Below are 20,754 nucleotides of genomic sequence, written 5' to 3'. Positions count from 1 at the left end.
TTCGGTTGCCACCAAGAGAACAGAATATTGCAATGGCATTACATATAGTTGCATTTTTTTCTAACTTTACTGCCTCTTAAATTATGTTTATTATGTTTCCTCTTATGTTTTAAACATTACTTTAACTTAATAAACTAGAAGTCATAATTTTACCCAAACATGAGCATTTGTAACAGTCAGTAAGGGTAAGAGTTTTGTAATTTTCTACATGAATTTTTTGTGGCTAAATTAGCAAACTCATCCTAAGTCCTGCCATTCAAACCTACCAACCTATCCACAGCCACAACTGAAACTTATGGCACTACAGGGCTAAAAGCAGTTGGGTTCGTCTAAATCTGATTGGATTATAAGGGATGCCGAAAAGCGAAACTTGCGGACTGCGATCGTGGTTAATAAATATTAAAAGGGGAGTATGCTAGTTATTAATATTTCTCTCGTCTAATCTAACAAACTGTTTAAAAATAAATATCATTTAAACAAGTATTTTCATTTAAATTAGATAGATGGCGCTGCAACTGATTAAGCTTCCAGCTTACCGAAATCGGCATGTTTATTTTTATTCTTTCCAATTTTTATATTAAGTAAATCAAGCGTAGTAAATTGAACGAATATAAAAGCAACATGCTTTATGAGTAAATTTTACCTCAGTACCTAGCATTTTTTATTTATAAGAAACTCCACGTAAGCGTACCAAAGCGTATGTAAGGATTTAAAAAAAAATTAATACATACATTGGCGCGAACTGCCTCTCGAAATGATATACCATCAATATTACGAAGGTCATTATTTTTCTTATTATTATTTAAATAAAACAGTAGTGTCATTTTGAAAAAGTTGTCTATGATATTCGTATGTTATAGGTTCGTAAGTCATAATGACGAAATTAATCTTGCTAATGATATTTTCTTTTGCCTACTATTACTTATTAGTATAAAAACAATTGTTTTTATATGTATTGTTCAATGTTTTTAAAAAGAAATATTTTACGTTTCGTTCGTAATTTACTGTGCTCCGTAGTTACATTATTTATAATAATTATTTATTTGGTACAACGTAATCACAAGACTTCATTGTTGGCTGAAATTCCTGAGACGGCATATAAATTCATTTTATTTGAACAAAGAGAAGCTCAGCATTTGGACATAACAACTTTGAAAAGATTAATTAAAAGGTATAATGAGGCGGAAAGAATTCATAACAACATAGAATTTGGGCCGGGTTTAAACGACACTACTGTTATTGTAATATTTGTCCACAAAATTTCATTGCAAATAAAATATCTGATCGCATCTTTAAGTAATGTACAAGGTATTCAAGATACTTTAGTGATTTTCTCTCATGCCTTCTATGACATTAATGTAAATAAATTGATAGAACAAATAGATTTTTGTCGTGTATTGCAAATATTTTATCCTTATTCGATTCAACTGTATCCTAACGTATTCCCTGGGCATGACGAGCAACAAAGACGGAACAGAAGCGTTCGTCGTGCGTGTTTAGGTTCTTGTATTGAAAGAAACTCACAAAAAGCCGAAAAGAAGCATCACTGGTGGTGGACCGCGAATAAGATATTTGAAAATCTCTCTTCGGTTGATGTGAGTAATGGCAATATTGTATTATTTCTAAACGAAGATCAATATTTACTTGAAGATTTTTTATACATGGTTATTTATATGAAAAAAGCTGCTAAGTCTATGCCACAGTGCGATATGATCTCATTAGGTTCATTAGGCACTATTGGTTCAAGTAATTTCGCTGTTGAAAATGATACATACCGCTTGGAATTAACCACGTGGGAACCGAAATATCATTCTGAAGTATTAGGATTTGACTTATCTACATGGAATACTATCGTCTCACATTTCGATCTATTCTGCCAAATAGACGATTACTCATGGGCCAGATCCCTACAGTACATTTCCATAAATCGACTAGAGGGTAACAAATTTAAAGTAATTTCAAGTAAAGTGCCGAGATCTTTTACGACAAATTGTGGGACATATGACCTAACAAATTGTGATGAGTTTGAAGGGATTTATAAAGCTTTACATATACAAAAGCTAATGAGAAGTAATATGTTTCCACCACTTTTGGAACTTAAAAATAATGTTGAATTGATTGATGACATTGAGAAGAAGACTGTTACGGAAAATAATGGTGGTTGGAACGATATCCGTGATAGGGAGTTTTGTAGTAACATGACAATATCAAAAGTCAAAAAACTACTGTTAGATATGAAAACACAGTTCATGTAAAGATTAAAAAAAAATTCTTGCCAATTACAATGTAATATTAATTTGTATCACGTTTTCAACTGTATTGTATGTAATCTGTTTATTATATTGTATTATTTATTATTATTAGGTACCATTACTTAAGTATGTGCTTTGATCTTAGGGATACACATCCAAAGGTTCAAAAGAGAAACCTGTTCCCACTCTAATATAGAGATTATTCAATTATTACATAGAAGAGATGCATTCACACATCCTATGTGATTACGATCAAATGTTATATAAAGTACTGTCCCAATTACCTGAGACAAAGCACGTAGGTTGTTCATGGCGCTGTGAGTACCTTAGCGTAGGAGCGGTTTGATTGAAGAAGGTGCGGGGGAGAAGAGGCTTCCACGCGTAGAGGCGCGCGCAACCTCGGCCCGGCCACGAGCAACAGTCTGCTCGTGTGAGCCATCGCTCGCGACTCGGCCTAAAACCTCCGAAAATGACAAACGGTAAGTCACCATATTACATTAACGCGATGTATAAACATAAAAAAAAATATTAATATTAATTTAAATATTTTGTATAATTTCTAAATTCTTCATTGCGGTCGTGTGATGATTTTGAAACTCGTATCCTTTGTCCGTTTTGATAAATATAGAGACTAATACTTTACGTATTTCATAGTTTCATTCACATTATGTCTATTGAAAATATTCTATTAATAAAAGTTACAAATTTAACTTAAATTTTAACATAAAAATTTAAACGTTTAGAATTCATTATTCGTTTAAAGATATAACAATAGTTTTAACACAGAAATACATATGTCCTTACTAATCTGTTATAAATAAAAGGATTTAAATATTAAAATTATTTTTACGTCACTAAAGTAGTCGGTTCCGTTTCCTACACCTAGACAAGAGATTATCGTAATCTCTAAAACAAACGTTATGTCATGAACATGGCTGTATATCTATGGTTTATTCCTATGTACGGCGCATTATAAATAAATAAAACTAATGGGGTACTCAGATACGAAAGGTATCGTTTTCGAAGCCATAAATATAGTGTTTATTTGAAATATTCTGTCAATATCGTATCTGCTACACTCAAGGATAATGTATTATTAAATTATGATTTGTATAATCGGAAACGTTTCAATCGTGGAACACAAACAGTAACAGGTCTTAGAATATTAGATATTAAATGGCGCGGACATGAATATCAAATACTATTGTGATTGGTAATTTACATTATTTTATTGTGTTGGAGAGTCAATCTCATTAATAAAATTTAAATTTATTAGTTAAATTGGTGTAGGTTTAAATATTTTAAAACTTCAAACGGTGTCTGTATACACGCCGAAAATAAAGTGCCCACAATTTTTAGTACATTACAAAAAGTGTTTATATGAATTTATATTTAATAATGCATAATATGCAATGAATTGGCCAAAAATATTTAAATTATCGAACTTATATTAATTAGATTTGGCGAACATCAATAGAAAAGGTTTAAGCTTGCGGTTAATAATGCAAAAACTAATAACATTTTATATTTCATGGCTTTCATAGCTTGGCCAGCGAACTCATAATTTCGTTTTATGAACTACAACTTGCTGAAAGCCTATTAATTTGGACATTCCGCACATACTTAATGCGTGATTATTTTATCCAAGATCAGTTTGACATTTTTATTAGGATATAATTATTGTTTCATAGAACAAATGTGTTAATACATATATAGTTTTACACTAAAGATAGTTGAAGTCTCATGTTCCTTACACAGTTATTCAAATTATTATTTATCATTTTTATTTAATCTAAAGCAATCATTGATCATAAAATAAATCCCAAAATGTTACCAAAACAATGATGTAATTTTACTTCTGGGATCCCACATGACCCGTTAAAGTTTTAAATGCTGCAGGTTCTATAAGTCTGATATACGAATTCAATTCAAATAAATATATTATGTTCAATCAATTAAATGTAGATAAACTAGTGTCAATTGAAAGAAAACCCTTGCAAGAAAATTGGTCTTATTATCAAGCCAAATTACCGTTTAGCGCCCTAATTAGCCACCTCTCTGCGGAAGCTTTTGGCTTTTATTAATTAAAGAGGTCCATTTAAGTTTAAGATCAGAACTTAGTTATGTGCGAATAATTGAAAGCAAACTTCCATGCTGCTTAAGATTAATACACGCCAGATTTCAAACTTATTATTATATCGCTTTAATGACGTTACAATAATGTATGTATTTTTTCCAAAAGGAGCACGACCGAGACATATTTATGAATAAATTTCACGGTCGTTTTGAAATAATTATTTCAAAATGAAATCAAGAATGCGAATAGCATTGACGCGATTTGCCGCTAAGCCACCGAAATTGCTCTTGCTTCGCTATAAGATTTTAAATAGAAAATTTCGAAAAATACTTACTCTAATATTTCATTATACTTTATTTTATACCAAGTCACAGTTAAGTTAAGGGTAACGCCTTCGCATAGTGTGTAAAATAGACATTATATTTAAAAAACTCATTACTGTGATTCTAAAAAATCTCTAAGTATCTGTATGCAGATACACAAATGCTGAAGAAATTCCATTGCATTTATATTATTTTAATTTGAAAATAGTACAGATTTCATCTTGATAGCATACCGTCCTAAAGCCGTACTTCATATGATAAATCTTACAGCGCTTCTCTTGGTTCGTTATAAAACTAATATTTGTCATATAAATACTTTACGTATATATAACGATTCGTATTTAGTCAAGATCTTGGTAGAGTAGAAACAGTGTTGGCCTAGCTTGGGCGGGAAACTCTCATCACTGAGAACGTAGCTTCGAAGCTTCGAACAGCTGTGCACCGATTGACTGTTAATGTGCGCATTTGCCTGTTCGTTGAATAAAAACGTGAGGATACTTACTAATTCTTTTTATTGATTATTAAATGGATTAATGAATCAACTTCGCTTAATATCAATATATAATTAAAATTGAAACTAATAAAGCCGTGGTAAAGTTTCGCTACGAAAGAAATAAAAGTTGTCAGAATTTGTCGGATATTCTGAAAGGTCCCTTAGGCCTAAATACGCATTCGCTTAATATTCTTTTTTACCAAAAGCTCGCTTTCAACGATGAGATTTGGATCCGCTCTGTACTAAATATTTTAGTGGATTCGGCTATACTGAATACTCTTAAACCCCCGTCTTCACGTAGGTATCTGAATATGTATGAATTTTATTACGTAACATCTTATTGCTACGGGCAGACTTGGTACTTGAAAATCCTGTGTAAAAGAATTCTTGACGTTTTTATTATAGTACTAAACCTCTGATTTGTTGGGTGTTTATGAAATTGTTATCAAAAAGGTTAGATGTTGAACCAATGCTAGTGTACATACATAGGTCTTGGAGAAGGACTTTAGTAACTCATGGTTACCTAATTTCAGAAACAAAATTATATCATGGCCACACTCATTTATACTACAGACAATAACCATATACGATTGGTTTCGTATAATATTTCCTTCTGAGTTTCTACATTTATATACTAATCAATAAATATTATTATTTGTACTTTAAAAAAAATAGTTGGTATATGATGTCCCTTTTTATTTCGTTGCAATTGTAATTTATTTTGTATTTAAAACAGAAAAATTAAATCTTGGAGGTAAATTGTATTATGCGAATGAAGACAATTTACTTTAATTGTCTTTGGAACGAAAGAAATTTAATAAAAAACGAGAATCCCGGCGGGAATATGATACCTACTATAGTTTTTTTTCAATCCTGATACAAAACTGCTCCGAAGTTAAAAATTAGTTGAGAATGTCGTAATATGTGCTTCATTCGTTGAGTATTTGTTATTTGTGATTCTCACATATACCTATATATAGAGTAATTTTTGAGACAAAATTCTTGCTTTCTGTACTATATATTTTCTTTTAAACTATGCAACTGATTTTACTGCAAAAAGTCATCCTTTAATATAAAGCTACATTACCATTGACAGACTTACTGATTTAGCTGAACATTTCTGGGTTCCTGGTGAGGAGGAGGAGATTGTCTACCATGGGGTGTATTGGGCAAAAACCGGGAATATAGGTTCACAGCCGAACTGTGACGGTGACGTGGAGAATTCTCGGAAACCAAAACCGTCTCACAGCTGGATTCGAGTATGTACGCGAACGAAGTCGTTTTATTTAATAAGACTAGTACAAAAAAATTAACATAGCCACAAATGTCCCATTTTGTTGTCAAAAATAATATTTTAAGTACAAAATACAAACAATGCGATGTTAACTTGAGCGATTCAAGTTTTTACATTCAACTTATTATACGGAGTTCTAAATGTACCGACATTTTTACGGTCGGTTTTTGTGTTTTTTTTACAGAAACAAGTGTAAAAACGGAGCCGTTAAGGGGTCATATTTACGATACTAATCCCCGTATAAAAACTTGTCAAGTACTGTTTACACTACGGTGATAAAAATAAAATACGTTTATTTTGGAACATAAAATCATCAAGGTATCACTTATTCCACGTCATTAAATTCGAACCTGTAGGCATACCTACTCATCGGCAAAGAACAGAGGGTAAAAGCTGGCATAAAAAACTCTCGGTACTCTTCTAAAAGCAGCAAATCATTAAACAATACTACAACATTTAAAACAAATATAGCAAATCAATTAGAAGTAGCCTGCCTATCACTAGTCCCAGGCCTAGTCCCTTTTATCAACTAGATAATCTCTAACTTTATATGTAGTAAGAAAAGAAAAGATATAGATATGTACTCACTAAATTAGTGCATTTGAACCGCAATAGTTTTAGAAATCTGTTGTCATGATAATGAACTGTTTTAAACATTAGTAGTTAGCTTATAAATAAAATATTACATACTAATTTATATTCTCGTAAAGACAAAAAACTCGTACGTACTTGGCCCATTTTATAAACTCGAACAATATAATATGCTAGCTATTGATTGCATTCACTCGCACATTTTAAGCTTTAGACTTATTAAAGATTGTCTATACGTTTTATATAGAGATTTTTGCTTCATTATCAATCATACGACGAGTATTTTATTTATACTGTCTCTTGTTTTAAATGCAAATTCTAGTTCATTTTAGAACTACAAATAATACCCGACAAATTTTCATCTGTTAAAGAATAATAGTTATTATGATTTTAACCTAATTAACATAGCCTGTTTGGAATTACAGTAGATATTTGTTTAAGCCAGCGGCAAATTTGTTTTTATTTTTTACACTTATTACTGTTAGGAACGCTTGCGGTTATGATTATTTATGACTTGATATATAAAAAAATATACTTGGTTAGTAGACTATTAGATGTTATTATAATAATTTTATTACGTATTTATCTTTCTCTGAATACAGTTTAACATTTGCATACATATGCATTTATGTTTTAAACTGTAGTGTGGAATTTGGTTACGAAAAAGACAAAGTTGTATGTCAAATTAAAGTCCAAAAGCCTTTATCCCTGGCCACAAATCTTTAAAAATAAACAAATCTAAGAAATGTCTGTAGTAATATTCTCACACGTTTGAATTTCGAACACTGTAAAGTTACGAGGAGAAATAGCACAGGTTCGGGCGGTCGTGTTTCCGGTGAACGTGGTCTAGTTTCAAGCTTCCTCTCGGGAATCCAACCACATTGTCCCACGTCCGCTATTAGCGCTGTCAATAATCTTGCTTCATGCTGAGCGCTGGTGATTGGTATATTAACGATGCATCGATTGTCATTACATAGATAGGTTACTTTTATCAAAATGAAGAAGACGAACTGAAATAAAACTTAACGTAGATTTGGTCCCATATGCAAATATAATATAAGGTTTCGTTCCATAATAACAAAATTTAATTATGGTGTAATAATAATAGTTTATAGAGCGCTATAGAGATGTTATTAACACGAGGCTCATCTGAAGATTATGATACCGCCGCCCATGGACACTCTTGCTAGGAGGCTCGCTATGTTTGTATTATTTAAGTACCTTCATATCATACCGCATCAAACCGATCGGAACAACACACAAAACTGTAAAAAAAAGTATATTTATTTATTTCCTTATTTTCTAGTCGTCCAATAACTTAATAATAATAAAATAGAAAACTTATTAATACAAAAATGAAACTAAGGACATAATATCGAATATAAACAAAAAAAGAAATCATTTGACCTATAACTATTATGAAAAATGCGATCGTCATGAATTCAGTCAATTGAATTCATCAGTTTCACATGCTTGTCTTGAGGGGGCGCAAGACACGCAAGATGGCGTTTCTGAAAATTTGTACGTGGTACTGAAAATTTGTACTACGTGCGGTAACGTGGTGCTTGTAATTGCGGCCGCTTACCACGCTGAGTGTTTGGCACTCTGTGGAACTCGTCGCCAGTCTCTCCAAAATTTTCCCATCTCTATGGATCTCAAAAATAATACTGCGAAAGCAAGGTCCCCTCTCCCTTTTAACTTGTTGTATCCTTCCATACCCAAGATAAACAAAGATAAATCTATTTCCATTTCACCTTCTGTAAATCTATCAGGTAAATTTGTTTTGAATTCGCTCCCCCATTAGGAAGTATTTCTTATGTTGTGGGACCCAAATCATAGAGTAACTATTACAATACTATTGTCGCTTTTACATTTGGAAATCCTTTGGTTATACAGAAAATAAACCCTAAATTCTTATAAGCTTATTTTCATTTTATTTAATGTTGTCCCAAAAAAAATCTAATTTAGTGTACATATATGGCCTAGCCTGCTGGAAGAAGCTGTTCCTCTTTGTAATAATAATTATTGAGAATCTTCTCAATGTAAAAATTATCCGTTCTAAATAAAATGACAGCACATTTTACGGAATTGCAGTCGATTTTTCTTGCAGCCGATCAATTTTCTCCTGCAATTGTAGACAATCTCGCTCGCTATTTATTGGCAGCGATAATTTAGTATCGTCTGCGGATAGAAAACATTTTGCATTTTCTGCTACTCCGGTTACGTCATTAACCATTAACAAATATTGTTATTGTCCCAAATTGTCTACAAAATACCATTCGTAACACCTCGACGTCGGTCGTTTCACAACTGAGCGGTTTTTAAGGCAGTTTTTGCCGCGCAACAACTCTATGTGGAATTGACTGCCTACTAAGTATTTCCGAACCAACTCGACTTCAGGTCAATTTTTTAGGTTCAATCCTTTAAAGGTCAGCAACGCACTTGCGTCTTCTGGAAATGTGAGTGTCCATGGGCGGCGGTATCACTTAACATCCTTCTGTGGCGGTATCTGTACTCCAGTCCGTTTGCCCCCTCTTATGTACATTAAAAGTAAATGAATTTCCAACATGGGGGAATGTTACACGGAGTATAATATAAATCCTACCAGGATATTCAATGTACCTACTGCACCCTATTCGCCATAAACCAAATCAATGAGACACTTATTTTACTTTATATTACTTTTGCTAATTTCTGCAAGATTTTACATCATTATCCACCATGTCAAACGGTTTACGTATATCGAAGTAGGCCTCAACTTGTCCTTCACTATTCACAACGGGTATTATGTTAGTCCAAAAGCCCAAGAAATTGTTCGTGGTACGCGAGCTTACATAGTATGGAATACACTTATGAAGCGCTAATTAATGATACAAAAAGTTTCCTAACTGAAGAGTTGTACAAGTCTTGCAAGCTACTGACGATACGCCAGCTCTATATTCTCCGTTGTGTTCTTAGGAGGCACGTAACCTCTCCACATAGTCCAGACACACCTCAAAAAAGGCCCCAACATAATACAAATAGCTACGCAAGCCTATTTTTCGCACATAATCATTTCAACAATCGCTCGGCCTATCTCTATCTACAATAGTTCTATCTATATCTGCAATAGTTTAAATAAAACCCTTAACTTGCATAATCTTATATACCATAAATATTAAACCCTTGGCTGGGGAAAATCAATTAGAACAAAACAGAAGCATTGTTGTAAAGAAGAGAAAAGTTTCCCTGCCACAGGTCTCTGACTTACTAGCCTAAATCTGAATCCTATTGTACATATTGCTAAACAAATAAAGAATTTATAATTTTTGTTTTTACTGATTCCATTACCTTCGCTGGCTTTAACAAAATTGCAACCAGCCTATAATTACTTACCTACATTTCCAAGGATATGGGAATGTTAATGCTTTAGCACATAGATGAATAGGGGTTTGTCGAGTTCGGACAGTACAGATATACAGATAAGACAGTATCCGAAGGTATTCCAGCACTGGGCCTTATTTCGTTCTTCTCTCTGGAACGTCTCGGCTTAAATGTCATAAGGAGTTCTGCATCTCCTAAAATTGCAATTGCTATTATTCCTAAAATATATTTACATATCGAATAATAGCCTATTGATTTTCCTATCTTTCAAATTCATAAAATAAATATTTGGAACTCCAAAGATAAGTTACTCGTAGTTATTAAATTTCATTTGTTGAAATCTTTTAATTCATCCATCCATCAATGGGTTTATCGAAATGAATGTTTTTAAAAGTTAAAATTCTTTTATTTAAACATTAAACTCTCTCGAGGACAAGTTTAAATTGATCATGTTAATTTTAAAGTAAGCTGAATCATACCTTGTTTAAATTCTATAAAGAATAAATAAATCGTTGTATTAAAACAGTTTAGGAAAACTTAAAATTAACTAGTAAGTCATAAGAAATAAACTATATACACCATATTCTATAAAATATATATTTTTTAAATCAATGGTACCTTACCAATTTTAGGTCTGGGCCTCAGATTTCTGTATGTGTTTCATGAACATTTGTGTAAAAGGCAAGTAGGTTATCAGTCTGCCTGATTGAGTTAAGCCGGTTTCGTCACGATGTTTTCCTTCACCGTTCGAGCGAATGTTAAATGTGCACATGGATATTCCATTGGAGCACAGCGTACGTCGAACCCACGACCTTAGGGATGAGAGAACGCACGCTAAAGCCACTAGGCCAGCACTGCTTATTATATTATATTATTAAATCTCTATTAAATACAACAGCAACATTGTTAAATTGTTTATACTAGAATCACAAGACTCGAAACGAATTTGTTTACCGTCCTAGTTCGTGAATAGCAATGTTTGTACGTTAAGGGCAAATTTACGACAACTTTTTATGGCATTGGATGGTTCCGAAAGCTATTTGTTGTAACGACCCTTCTATTTCTGCCTTGATTTGTGGTGTACCAAAAGTAATTGAGGTAATTTGACTGTCTAGTATGTCATCCAAGTTGATGAAAACATTAGTCCCAAGTATAGTTTTGTTGTTTTGCAACAATCTGAATTTTTTGTTAAATTCATTAGTAAGTGTCCAACAGAGTTAAGAATAACCAGCGACCATAAAGTTTGGATTGTGATTACTCGGGCATATAACAAGGCGTGTAAAATAGTTCTTTAATTTGTTTAAAGTTTAAACAACAATAAAACTCAACATCATTAAAAATCTAACTTTTAATTGACATCTGAAAATTAAACGCTAACAAAATTCAAGAGGCGCAAAGTTAGCCGTACTGAAAAACGTGATTCAATATAGAGGACCGGCCGTTGCCAAACCTTTGCCAGATGAAAGATAAAAGTGTGATTTAATCAAAAGTTCCAGCAATATTGTGCCTGCTCGTAACGGCGAGTCAATTTATTGGGCCCAAGTGTTACTTTCCAACAGATAAGAGATACTTTTATCTCTCGGCAAGTGAACAACAGCAAACTCAGTGTTATTTGAAAAAACAATACAGTTGCGATTGTTTTCAAATATTCTTATACTACATAATACGTTTGAATTACAGATTATACTTTCAATTAAATAGTTTTCTTTAAAAATTCGTGACTGTAATTTAAAATTTAACCTGAAAAATTTCTGCGTTAAACGCTGAAGTTTTTAATTACTTTTTAACAATCAGTTCATTTCTCTTGCGGGATGTAAGTTTAAAAAATAAAGTCGTATTAAATGTTAAAGAGAAATTTTAATATAAAACCTTCATGTTAGTAGTACGTAGAGTATTTTATTCAAGTTCCCGTGATACCTACATATATATATGATATATATATCAATGCTGAAATTTATCGATCCATGTATTTCATCCATGATCCATTATTGTAATATTAATTGTTATTTATGATGTTTTAGTAATAGAAGATATGTTTTAAAGCCATAAAATGATATCTGCGTAAATCACAAGGCTTAAAGAGCCGCTAGGTTGTCAGACCGCAATTTGTTATAAGCATATATTATCTTTGAATAAAATATTTTCAAGTAAGAAAAGTGTGCCTAATATGCCAAATGGCTACATCGTTTTACTACTCGAGTTAACATACATTAGTATGTTATCCATGTGACATAACACAGGCAAGAGATGGAGAAATAATATTATTATAATTTCCTTTTAAGCGTTAATATATTCCTTTTGTGACTGGGGCGGAAACTAGCAGATGTGGTCTCTGGCCGAATGACCAGCGCTGTGGAACATTCTACCTTTCAGCATAATGCTGAGCCAGGGCTATTTACAGCCACAGCACAGACGCATTACATGATTGAGACGAACCGAATGGGAAACGGGAAAAAATATGTACTATTAATATTATATTTTTTTCTCTTTGATTATTGTTATTTTGTGTGTTTATGTGTTTTTGTTTGTAATAAATGATATGTGTATGTCTATGTCTAAATAATTGTCAGGTAAAAAATATATAAAACAAAAAACCATGTATAATAAATCTGTCCATGAACTCGTTGTTTCGTAGCGGGCACATTAATTACTGTTGCACTTAAAATGAAGTGATATTAAGGTACTTTACTTTTACTGTGTTTTTCATATTAACGAATATTAACATATGAAAACATATATTTCCTAAGGTCAAGTGTACATAAGATTTAATCTAACTGTTAATCGCGACAGTTACTGCATATATTTAATATAATGTAGAATATTCCTAATTAGGATTAATTTAACTGTCAATGATCCTATGCAGTAAGGTCTAATACTTCCCAAATTCGGCTGTTATCTGGGGAAAGCGATTTCCACCCTCTATTACATATGAAACGCGAAGAACAAGGCAAAAATGAAAAAGGCTCCCCACGTCCCAATAATTAAAATTATTCAGTTTTAACGTGAGATCATCATAACAAGACAAGTAGATCTGAACAATGCATTGACAAAAATAAGAGAAAAATAGAAAAATATTGACCCTAAAAGAGCCCATATATAGCCCGCTAAAAAATCTAACTAAATTTTTTACAACTTGTACTAATTTATAACAAGAAATGTTAAGAACTTCTGTATGGATTCATTAATAAAGCTTTGATAAATTAATAAACTTCCTTTCAAAGTACAACGTTTGTTATATTGAACATTAATAGTACGTAATTGTTGAGATCTTTTTGCTTCTTATGGACGACCACACCCAATCCAGTTTCACTGAATCTGTTATAAAATATTTTATATTTGACCTATATTTAAAACATTATAACTAAGTGTTTGTGTGAATCGAATATATTTTTTGTTAGTAATGTAATTTGCCATGATACGAAAATAACACATCTAAACAAAAACTGTGATAAACATGTCTCGATATAAGCCTCATTCAAAAAACTGAAAAGAATTCTCCGATTTCATTTTGCTCGTAGATTTCTATGTAAAGATTAAATAAAGGATGAAATATGGCGAATAAAGTATTTACTGGTATAAAATGAAACGTATGCAGGCTCGTCCCATGAGGTCACATACGCCGGAAGGATATTCCACATTTATGAGAACCGAATTCATTTTCTCCTTGTTTAATGATGTTTTTTAGAAATATGTAGCTTCTGCCTACATCTGCGTACTGTTCTACTTACTGCACAATAAACTTTTTAAAATTATTGCGCGTATTTTTAATAGCACAGAAGTATGAAGGAGATCATTTTCATCCTATAACGGGGTAGTTAGTATAGAGTGAGACTATGATAAGACATTACTGCGGAAATCTACAGCAAGAAACATTTCAATACGACAGAAATGATTTAAACGAATACAAAATAAATAAATAAATATATATACTTTTTAGTCATGAAATGTTTCATGATATATATCTGTTTATACTAAATTGTAATTTTTTTCAAAAGTTCGTATAACTTTTGCGGTATTCGTTCTCGTAGTGTTAGAAATAGTGCCGAGTTCTGCACCAATCGAATTCGATTGAAACGAACACTAATCCTACTGAACGCTAAGTCTCTAAGAGTTAGATTTGAGACGAGAGCAAGTATGAACCGTATATCCAAAACGTATTGGGTTTTCGACATAGTTCGTGCTAAGTCTCGGATTCTCTTAAGTTTTGGTACAGCGTCTTAGAATGAAATGTTTGATCTCATACGTAAATACCATAAATGATACAAAAATCAAATTAAGGCGCATAACAAAGGTTTTGCTATGAAACAGGGCATACACGCCACGTAATTTTAGCTCGGTTTTAATTTATGATTATATTTGGTTTGCGAAAATGTAATTTTGTCGAGTTACCAGAGGTGATTCGGTCTACGACTGACTGTTCTGCTTCTAATTTATTTTCTACCACGATTTTTCAAGATTTTCTGTATAGCAAACATTGTTTTATATTTATACAAGAAATTAAACGTGATCGATCACACTACAATATTTTTAAGTAAATAAATATTTTCTATTTAATTCTAACATAAACGATAAGTATAATACTGAACCATGCCCTTTATGGCTGTGGTATGTTGATTGTCCTTTCGATATAATTATTACTGGCATGTTATTAGAATTCTTATTGCCAATTTCTTAAGAAAATATTTGAGACAATTCTTTTGTACCGCAGATTGTCGTGCCTTATTTAAATGTTAGTTCAAAGATGGGAAAGTTTGCTAAATTATACCTAACATTAGCGTCATATTGAAACCCGTCTACCAATATATATAAAAATACAAATGAATATCTGAAAAGAAAAAGTATGGTCGCTTTATTTTATACTAAAAACAGATAATGTATTTAAAGACTTCACTTAGGTTTTTAAACTGTGTGTAAAAATCTTGTATCATTTTTTAATAAAACGATACGCTAAATTACATTTGCAATAAATAAAAGTTTACCAGACTTGAAGACAAAAATACCTTCATTGGTATCGATTTACAAAGTAGAATTATTAATGTCATTGTTGGCCTATTTAGGTTTATAACAATGGATACATTTCAAAAGAAGACTTCGTGGACTAAACACATTCTGTTACTACAATTTAACAATTATTTATTACGAATTTTCATAAAATATTCCGAGGTTTCAAGGCTGAATGGCGCCAAAGTAACATTGTCGTATTAAAACGCGTTTTATACAATATTTATCTTAATATATATAAATCACTTGTCACGTTGTTTGTCCGCGATGACTAGTACGAAACTATCGAACCGATATCAATCAAATTTGCACATCGTGCAGTTTGATCTTACTTAAAAGATAGGATAGCTTACATCTCAATTAATTTTATTGCAAATATTAGTTTATTATTTGATTAAATTTTAACTGATGGCGCTGTGTTAAAAGTACCAACGTTTCACATAAGCTATCTACCTTTCACGCTCTCTATGGTTTGGAAATACTTGCCGCCCATGTACACTCATTACCAGAAGACTCGCGAGTGCTTTGCCGTCCTTTTAAGAATTGGTCTTTTCCTGAAAGACCCTAGGTAGAATTGGTTCGGAAATAGTGGGCAGCCGGTTCAACAATAAAAATGAACAAATTTTTAGATCTTTTGTGAATGACACTTTTAATTTTGTAAACATCAAAGTCTATCTAGTGGCGATGGTATATAATTCGATTTGTGGTTATAACATTGAACAAATGGTTTGTGCGGCAGAGTACTGATAATATTATCAGCTGTACTAAAATATATTATATCATCAAGATTACTATTAAAACTGTTAATTAACCTAGGTAACACTGAAAATGTTAAACGGCTTATTGTAGAAAGTTGCCAATACTTAATAATTATTATTATCTCCGTTTCTCTCTACACATCGTAGAATTCGATGGAACCACTGAGACAAGCAGTGGGCCCATTCTTCCTTTGCATTTAGATTAGATAACTCTCTTATCTTCTTCTGTCATACGTCGGACAACACTGATATATCTTCAGTAGTCACTGTTAAAGGACGTCCCTCACGCGGATCAGCATTGAGATTGCTACGTCCTCCTCGCTAAAATATCGAATCGAATTATAAAATTATTGATTTCAAACGTCATAAAATTACCGATGCTTTCAAAAGGTTTCATAAAAGTAGATTACGTATAAAATGCTGGCGTGCTTCGTTAACATCAGAATTTGCGAAATAAAAACGGTGTAAATTGGATTTTTCAGGACTCGGCTAGCAGTTTACAGTCATTTTCATGCAAATGAATCTCAACTGGTCAGTGAGACTGTTTGCATATTGGATAAGCCTCGAAATTATAAATATACCAAGCTCCGTGTATATCTCTGCAATGCGGTGAAAAGTATACTTCTACGGTCAATGTTCAGGGAGTTTTTAACGGTTCAGTTATTCAGGACTTTAGTGCAACTTGTAAACTTTACTGGGCACTTGAATTTAGATTTTTAGCATAGTGCGTTTTTCTATTTGTGCTTGCCTTACGAAATTAAAATTCTACATACATAAGGTAATGGACTATTGGGAATGGAGCGAGTATGTTGTCAATATTGGGAATTAAAACATTACTAATAAGAGTTGGCGTATTTTTCATTCCAGATGTATGCTGGGAGCCAATAGGGGCGAGGCGATGATCCGCCTTATGGGCCGGCCGCGGGCTCATCATGCGCCAGCAGTCGACCGATGTAAGTAATAATAATAATAATAATATATTTATTTGTAAAAGTCCTATGGGATCGATTAATCAATGGAACATTTATGTACCAGTAACTTTGCAACAGCTTTTGAATAGCAGCTAGCGTATTATTCCGAATAAAAATGATAATATCTTTTTGAAACTTAAAAACTTAAGTGATAAAATTATTCTACTTGAAGTCTGTATAACAGACACATTTTTTGTAGAGCGGGTTTCACCTGCAAACTAACGAGGACTTAGTTTATAATCGTTAAAAATTAATTATACGCAGTATCAGTTCATATTTTAAGTTACTTGATACTGTTTAATTGCCATATTGTTGACATGATAACTGAAAACCGAATGAAATTAAATAACCTTCAATATAATCGCAACAATAATTTGTATTTATGGAAAATGAAAAAAAAATGTCAATAGTGCAATAACAATAGGTACTTTTTGTAATTATAATCGGATAGATTAAACATTGAAGATGCAATGTTGTCTATACTTTTGACCTTAAAGCCAATAAACTAGGTACAATTATGAATTGAATGTTTGCTTTTGTATACTTCACTTATCGAGGAAGGGTTAGCATAACGCTTTCGACTAACGCAAATTACACAGGGCACAGTACAATTAACATCTCAATAATTAGACTTCAATCTGTCATTAAAACTACGGATCGAATCATCTTATACTCTTTGATCTATAAGCTTAAACGTGAATAGTTGGCTATTGAAATAACCCATATAAAGTATAATAAATCTTGAATAGTGTTACTACGTTGAATTTTGTATTCGGAATAGAATTTTAACAATAAAATTCATATACATTTTATTTTAACGTTATCATATATTTCCCATTTTTGTGGTTTTTTAGTGTGGTAAATTTATCATTGTATTCTAGTACAGTAAAGTAAATTTGTGTAGTTATATTATGTACCTGTGCTGTATAATTACCTTATTTTGTGTGTATGGAACACTCTTATTTTTAATATTATTTATACCAATGTTTATTTTTTACATTTTGGTACAGAAACAGAAAACAGATTGATTAGATATATACAGTTATACAATAAACATTATTTGAAAACCTAAATCCAATTACATCTGTTCACAGCATTTTAGTGGCATCTTCAATGCTGTTTCACTAAATATCAACCACACAACATACACATATAAATTATATGCAGGATACTGAATCTATTCGTTTAAGAAAACAAATGACAATCAATGATTTATTACCTACAAGTATAAGCACCTTTTAGGTAGACGTTAAATCTTTAACTGGCTAGGTCTGTACTTGGCTAGGTAGACGGTCTTTTTTTCATTTAATAATAATACTGTCAGAAAAGGGCCATTACTTTCTTTAAAACATGAAATAACAATACCTTATGCCCCTTTGATCACGGGAAAATAGGACTAGTTTAGACAAAGATAAGTTTCATAACTTTATTGTATAGGAAAGTTCACAATATTTCACAACTGAGTAACTTTAGTTTGTCTTAGAAAGTTCGTCTATAAGATCTCAATTGGCGTTTAGTTGCTAAGAGTTAAGCTCTAGTCATCCCTTTGTTACATGTATAATGTACACAACAACAATAACAACAAATGGAGGCTTCATTTACCTAGATTTTTATACGGCTTTGTAACTTTCACATTTCAAATTCTACAGATACATGTATTCTGTTTGATATTCTAGTTTTATTCAAACCTCATCCATACTGAGTTTTTAATTTTAATAATAGTAAAATAGTAGTTTGTACTTTTAATAGTATCTAGAACTACTTTTAATATAACAATATTGCAAGTGTCCTTAATGTACGACTCTTGTCTTAAAAGACAGCCGAGTTTGTACGCCCTTAAATATTATACATACATTTATTAATTGTACGCACACATTGTGTTAATTATAAATATATATTTTAATTTGCTTGGAGTTCGTGCGTTAAATCCCGGCATTGCAGAAATAATTTTTTCTTTCTATGTTCCGAATAGATATTTACGGTAAAGACCGTAACATGAGGAAACTGGCTTGTCTATTAAATGAAAATAATAAAACAAACAAATGCAAAATGAAACCCATTAGAGTTACTGCGTCACCCGATTATTATTATTATTAATCATATTTGCGGATGAGTAGGGATGCCAACAGGTTCGAATTTAATGACGTGGAATAAGTGATACCATGATGATGTTATGTTCCAAAATAACCGAATTAATTAGCAATTTGGTTATTCATATTATATTAAAAGTTCCATAACCACAGCAATACAGTTATATTGCGTCTGGTAGTCAGCATTCTGTATAGGAAGGCTGGAAATCGATTTCGAGTTGTGCCGTGTTGATAGCGGCGGTTCCATTATAAGGATTTCTATTATTTCCATTTCTGATTTGAGAATTCATTTAATTAGTCTATGGTTGACTTAAAGACCGAAGTAATCATTACTGAAGAAAATTTTGCGTGATTTTTATAATATTAAAAAGTTACTAGTCCAATTCTGATACATTCAACATGAATGAGTAATCGCAGAGAAGCGAGTATAATACATTAGTAGTAGGCATTGTGCCTCGGGTTTCTTAATCGATTATTAGAAAGTTGAGGAATGATTTCGCGTTTTTATTGGTCGATAGTGGTTAGGATAGATAGCTCCGGATTTTGACGTAAACCAATTTATTTATTTCGCCAAGGCGCTGGTAATGTGTAATACTATTTTACAGTAATATAAAAAAAACTTCCATAAAGATTTAGGTTTGGTGGTTGCGGGTTAAAATGCTGTACACGTAATTGTTATACACACATACACGGAAGGCTCTATTTTTTAAATATAAACAAATAATCATGCAATATAAATTATACAGGCGTTTTTTAAACTAGTTTTCGTCACTTGAAATGTAACTAAAGGATGTACATTAACAAAATATCTATTCGATTATATTAAGACGTACTATTTTGGTTTATAGACGGTCGACAAAGCGGTGTGGACGGAGGAATCAGGTGCGGCGCGTCTGGAGGCCGTACTCGTCGCGCTAGTAGAGCGGAAGTCACGTGCACTTCACGCGGAGCATGCGAGACGGCGCGCTCGCACACATCCCCTACTTCTGCTGTTACGGGACCATCTGCCTGACGGTAAATAGACTCCCCTACTCGCGACACCTGGAATGACAATGTATAATAGATTTTTTTTATCACCTGCACAGGTTTTATCGGCAATGAAATTCCTGAGTGTTTCTTAGGTCTATGATGTCCTCCTAGGTTTATTTCATAAATTTCATGTATACGGCGACAAGTGACAGGTTTAACCGTTCGGTTAGGTTAGGCAAATAGATCACAATTAATCTATGTTGCGACCGGGATCGAATACGATCATGTGATACATGGTATCTTTAGGAAAACATACTGTGACGTCATCCTTTTCTTTCAAACGCCTGTAGCCCTTAAATAATTATACATGTCATATCGGCAGTTCAGGTCCTGCTTTCAAGACATTGTTCAGGTTATCGTTTGTTGTTTTTCAACAATCGGTCCCCGCCTCTGTCTTCCTTCTCTTTCCTATCCTCAGTCCTTTTCGCGCATCTTCCTGCACTATTTGGGTGATACCCTCCTTCCTCACCACTAATCTCTCAGTCATACATATAAGAGGAAAATTCCAATGA

The 20,754-nt window shown here is 32.5% G+C and overlaps 1 protein-coding gene across 1 annotated transcript in view; it reads left to right on the top strand.

The window, feature by feature from the left end:
• Positions 1 to 2,418: 2,418 nt before the first annotated feature.
• The window catches only part of LOC111001001, a 66,227-nt gene continuing 47,891 nt past the window's right edge, over positions 2,419 to 20,754 (top strand). Inside the window, exons 1-3 of the mRNA XM_045634250.1 lie at positions 2,419 to 2,731; positions 17,020 to 17,105; positions 20,062 to 20,227. Of these exons, the coding sequence (XP_045490206.1) occupies positions 17,085 to 17,105; positions 20,062 to 20,227 (187 nt within the window). The 5' untranslated portion in view covers positions 2,419 to 2,731; positions 17,020 to 17,084. The remainder of the gene's footprint in view (positions 2,732 to 17,019; positions 17,106 to 20,061; positions 20,228 to 20,754) is intronic.

This window comes from Pieris rapae, chromosome 2 (genome assembly GCF_905147795.1).
Source record: "Pieris rapae chromosome 2, ilPieRapa1.1, whole genome shotgun sequence".
Lineage (NCBI taxonomy): Eukaryota > Metazoa > Arthropoda > Insecta > Lepidoptera > Pieridae > Pieris > Pieris rapae.
This window is presented reverse-complemented; position numbering and strand designations above follow the sequence as displayed.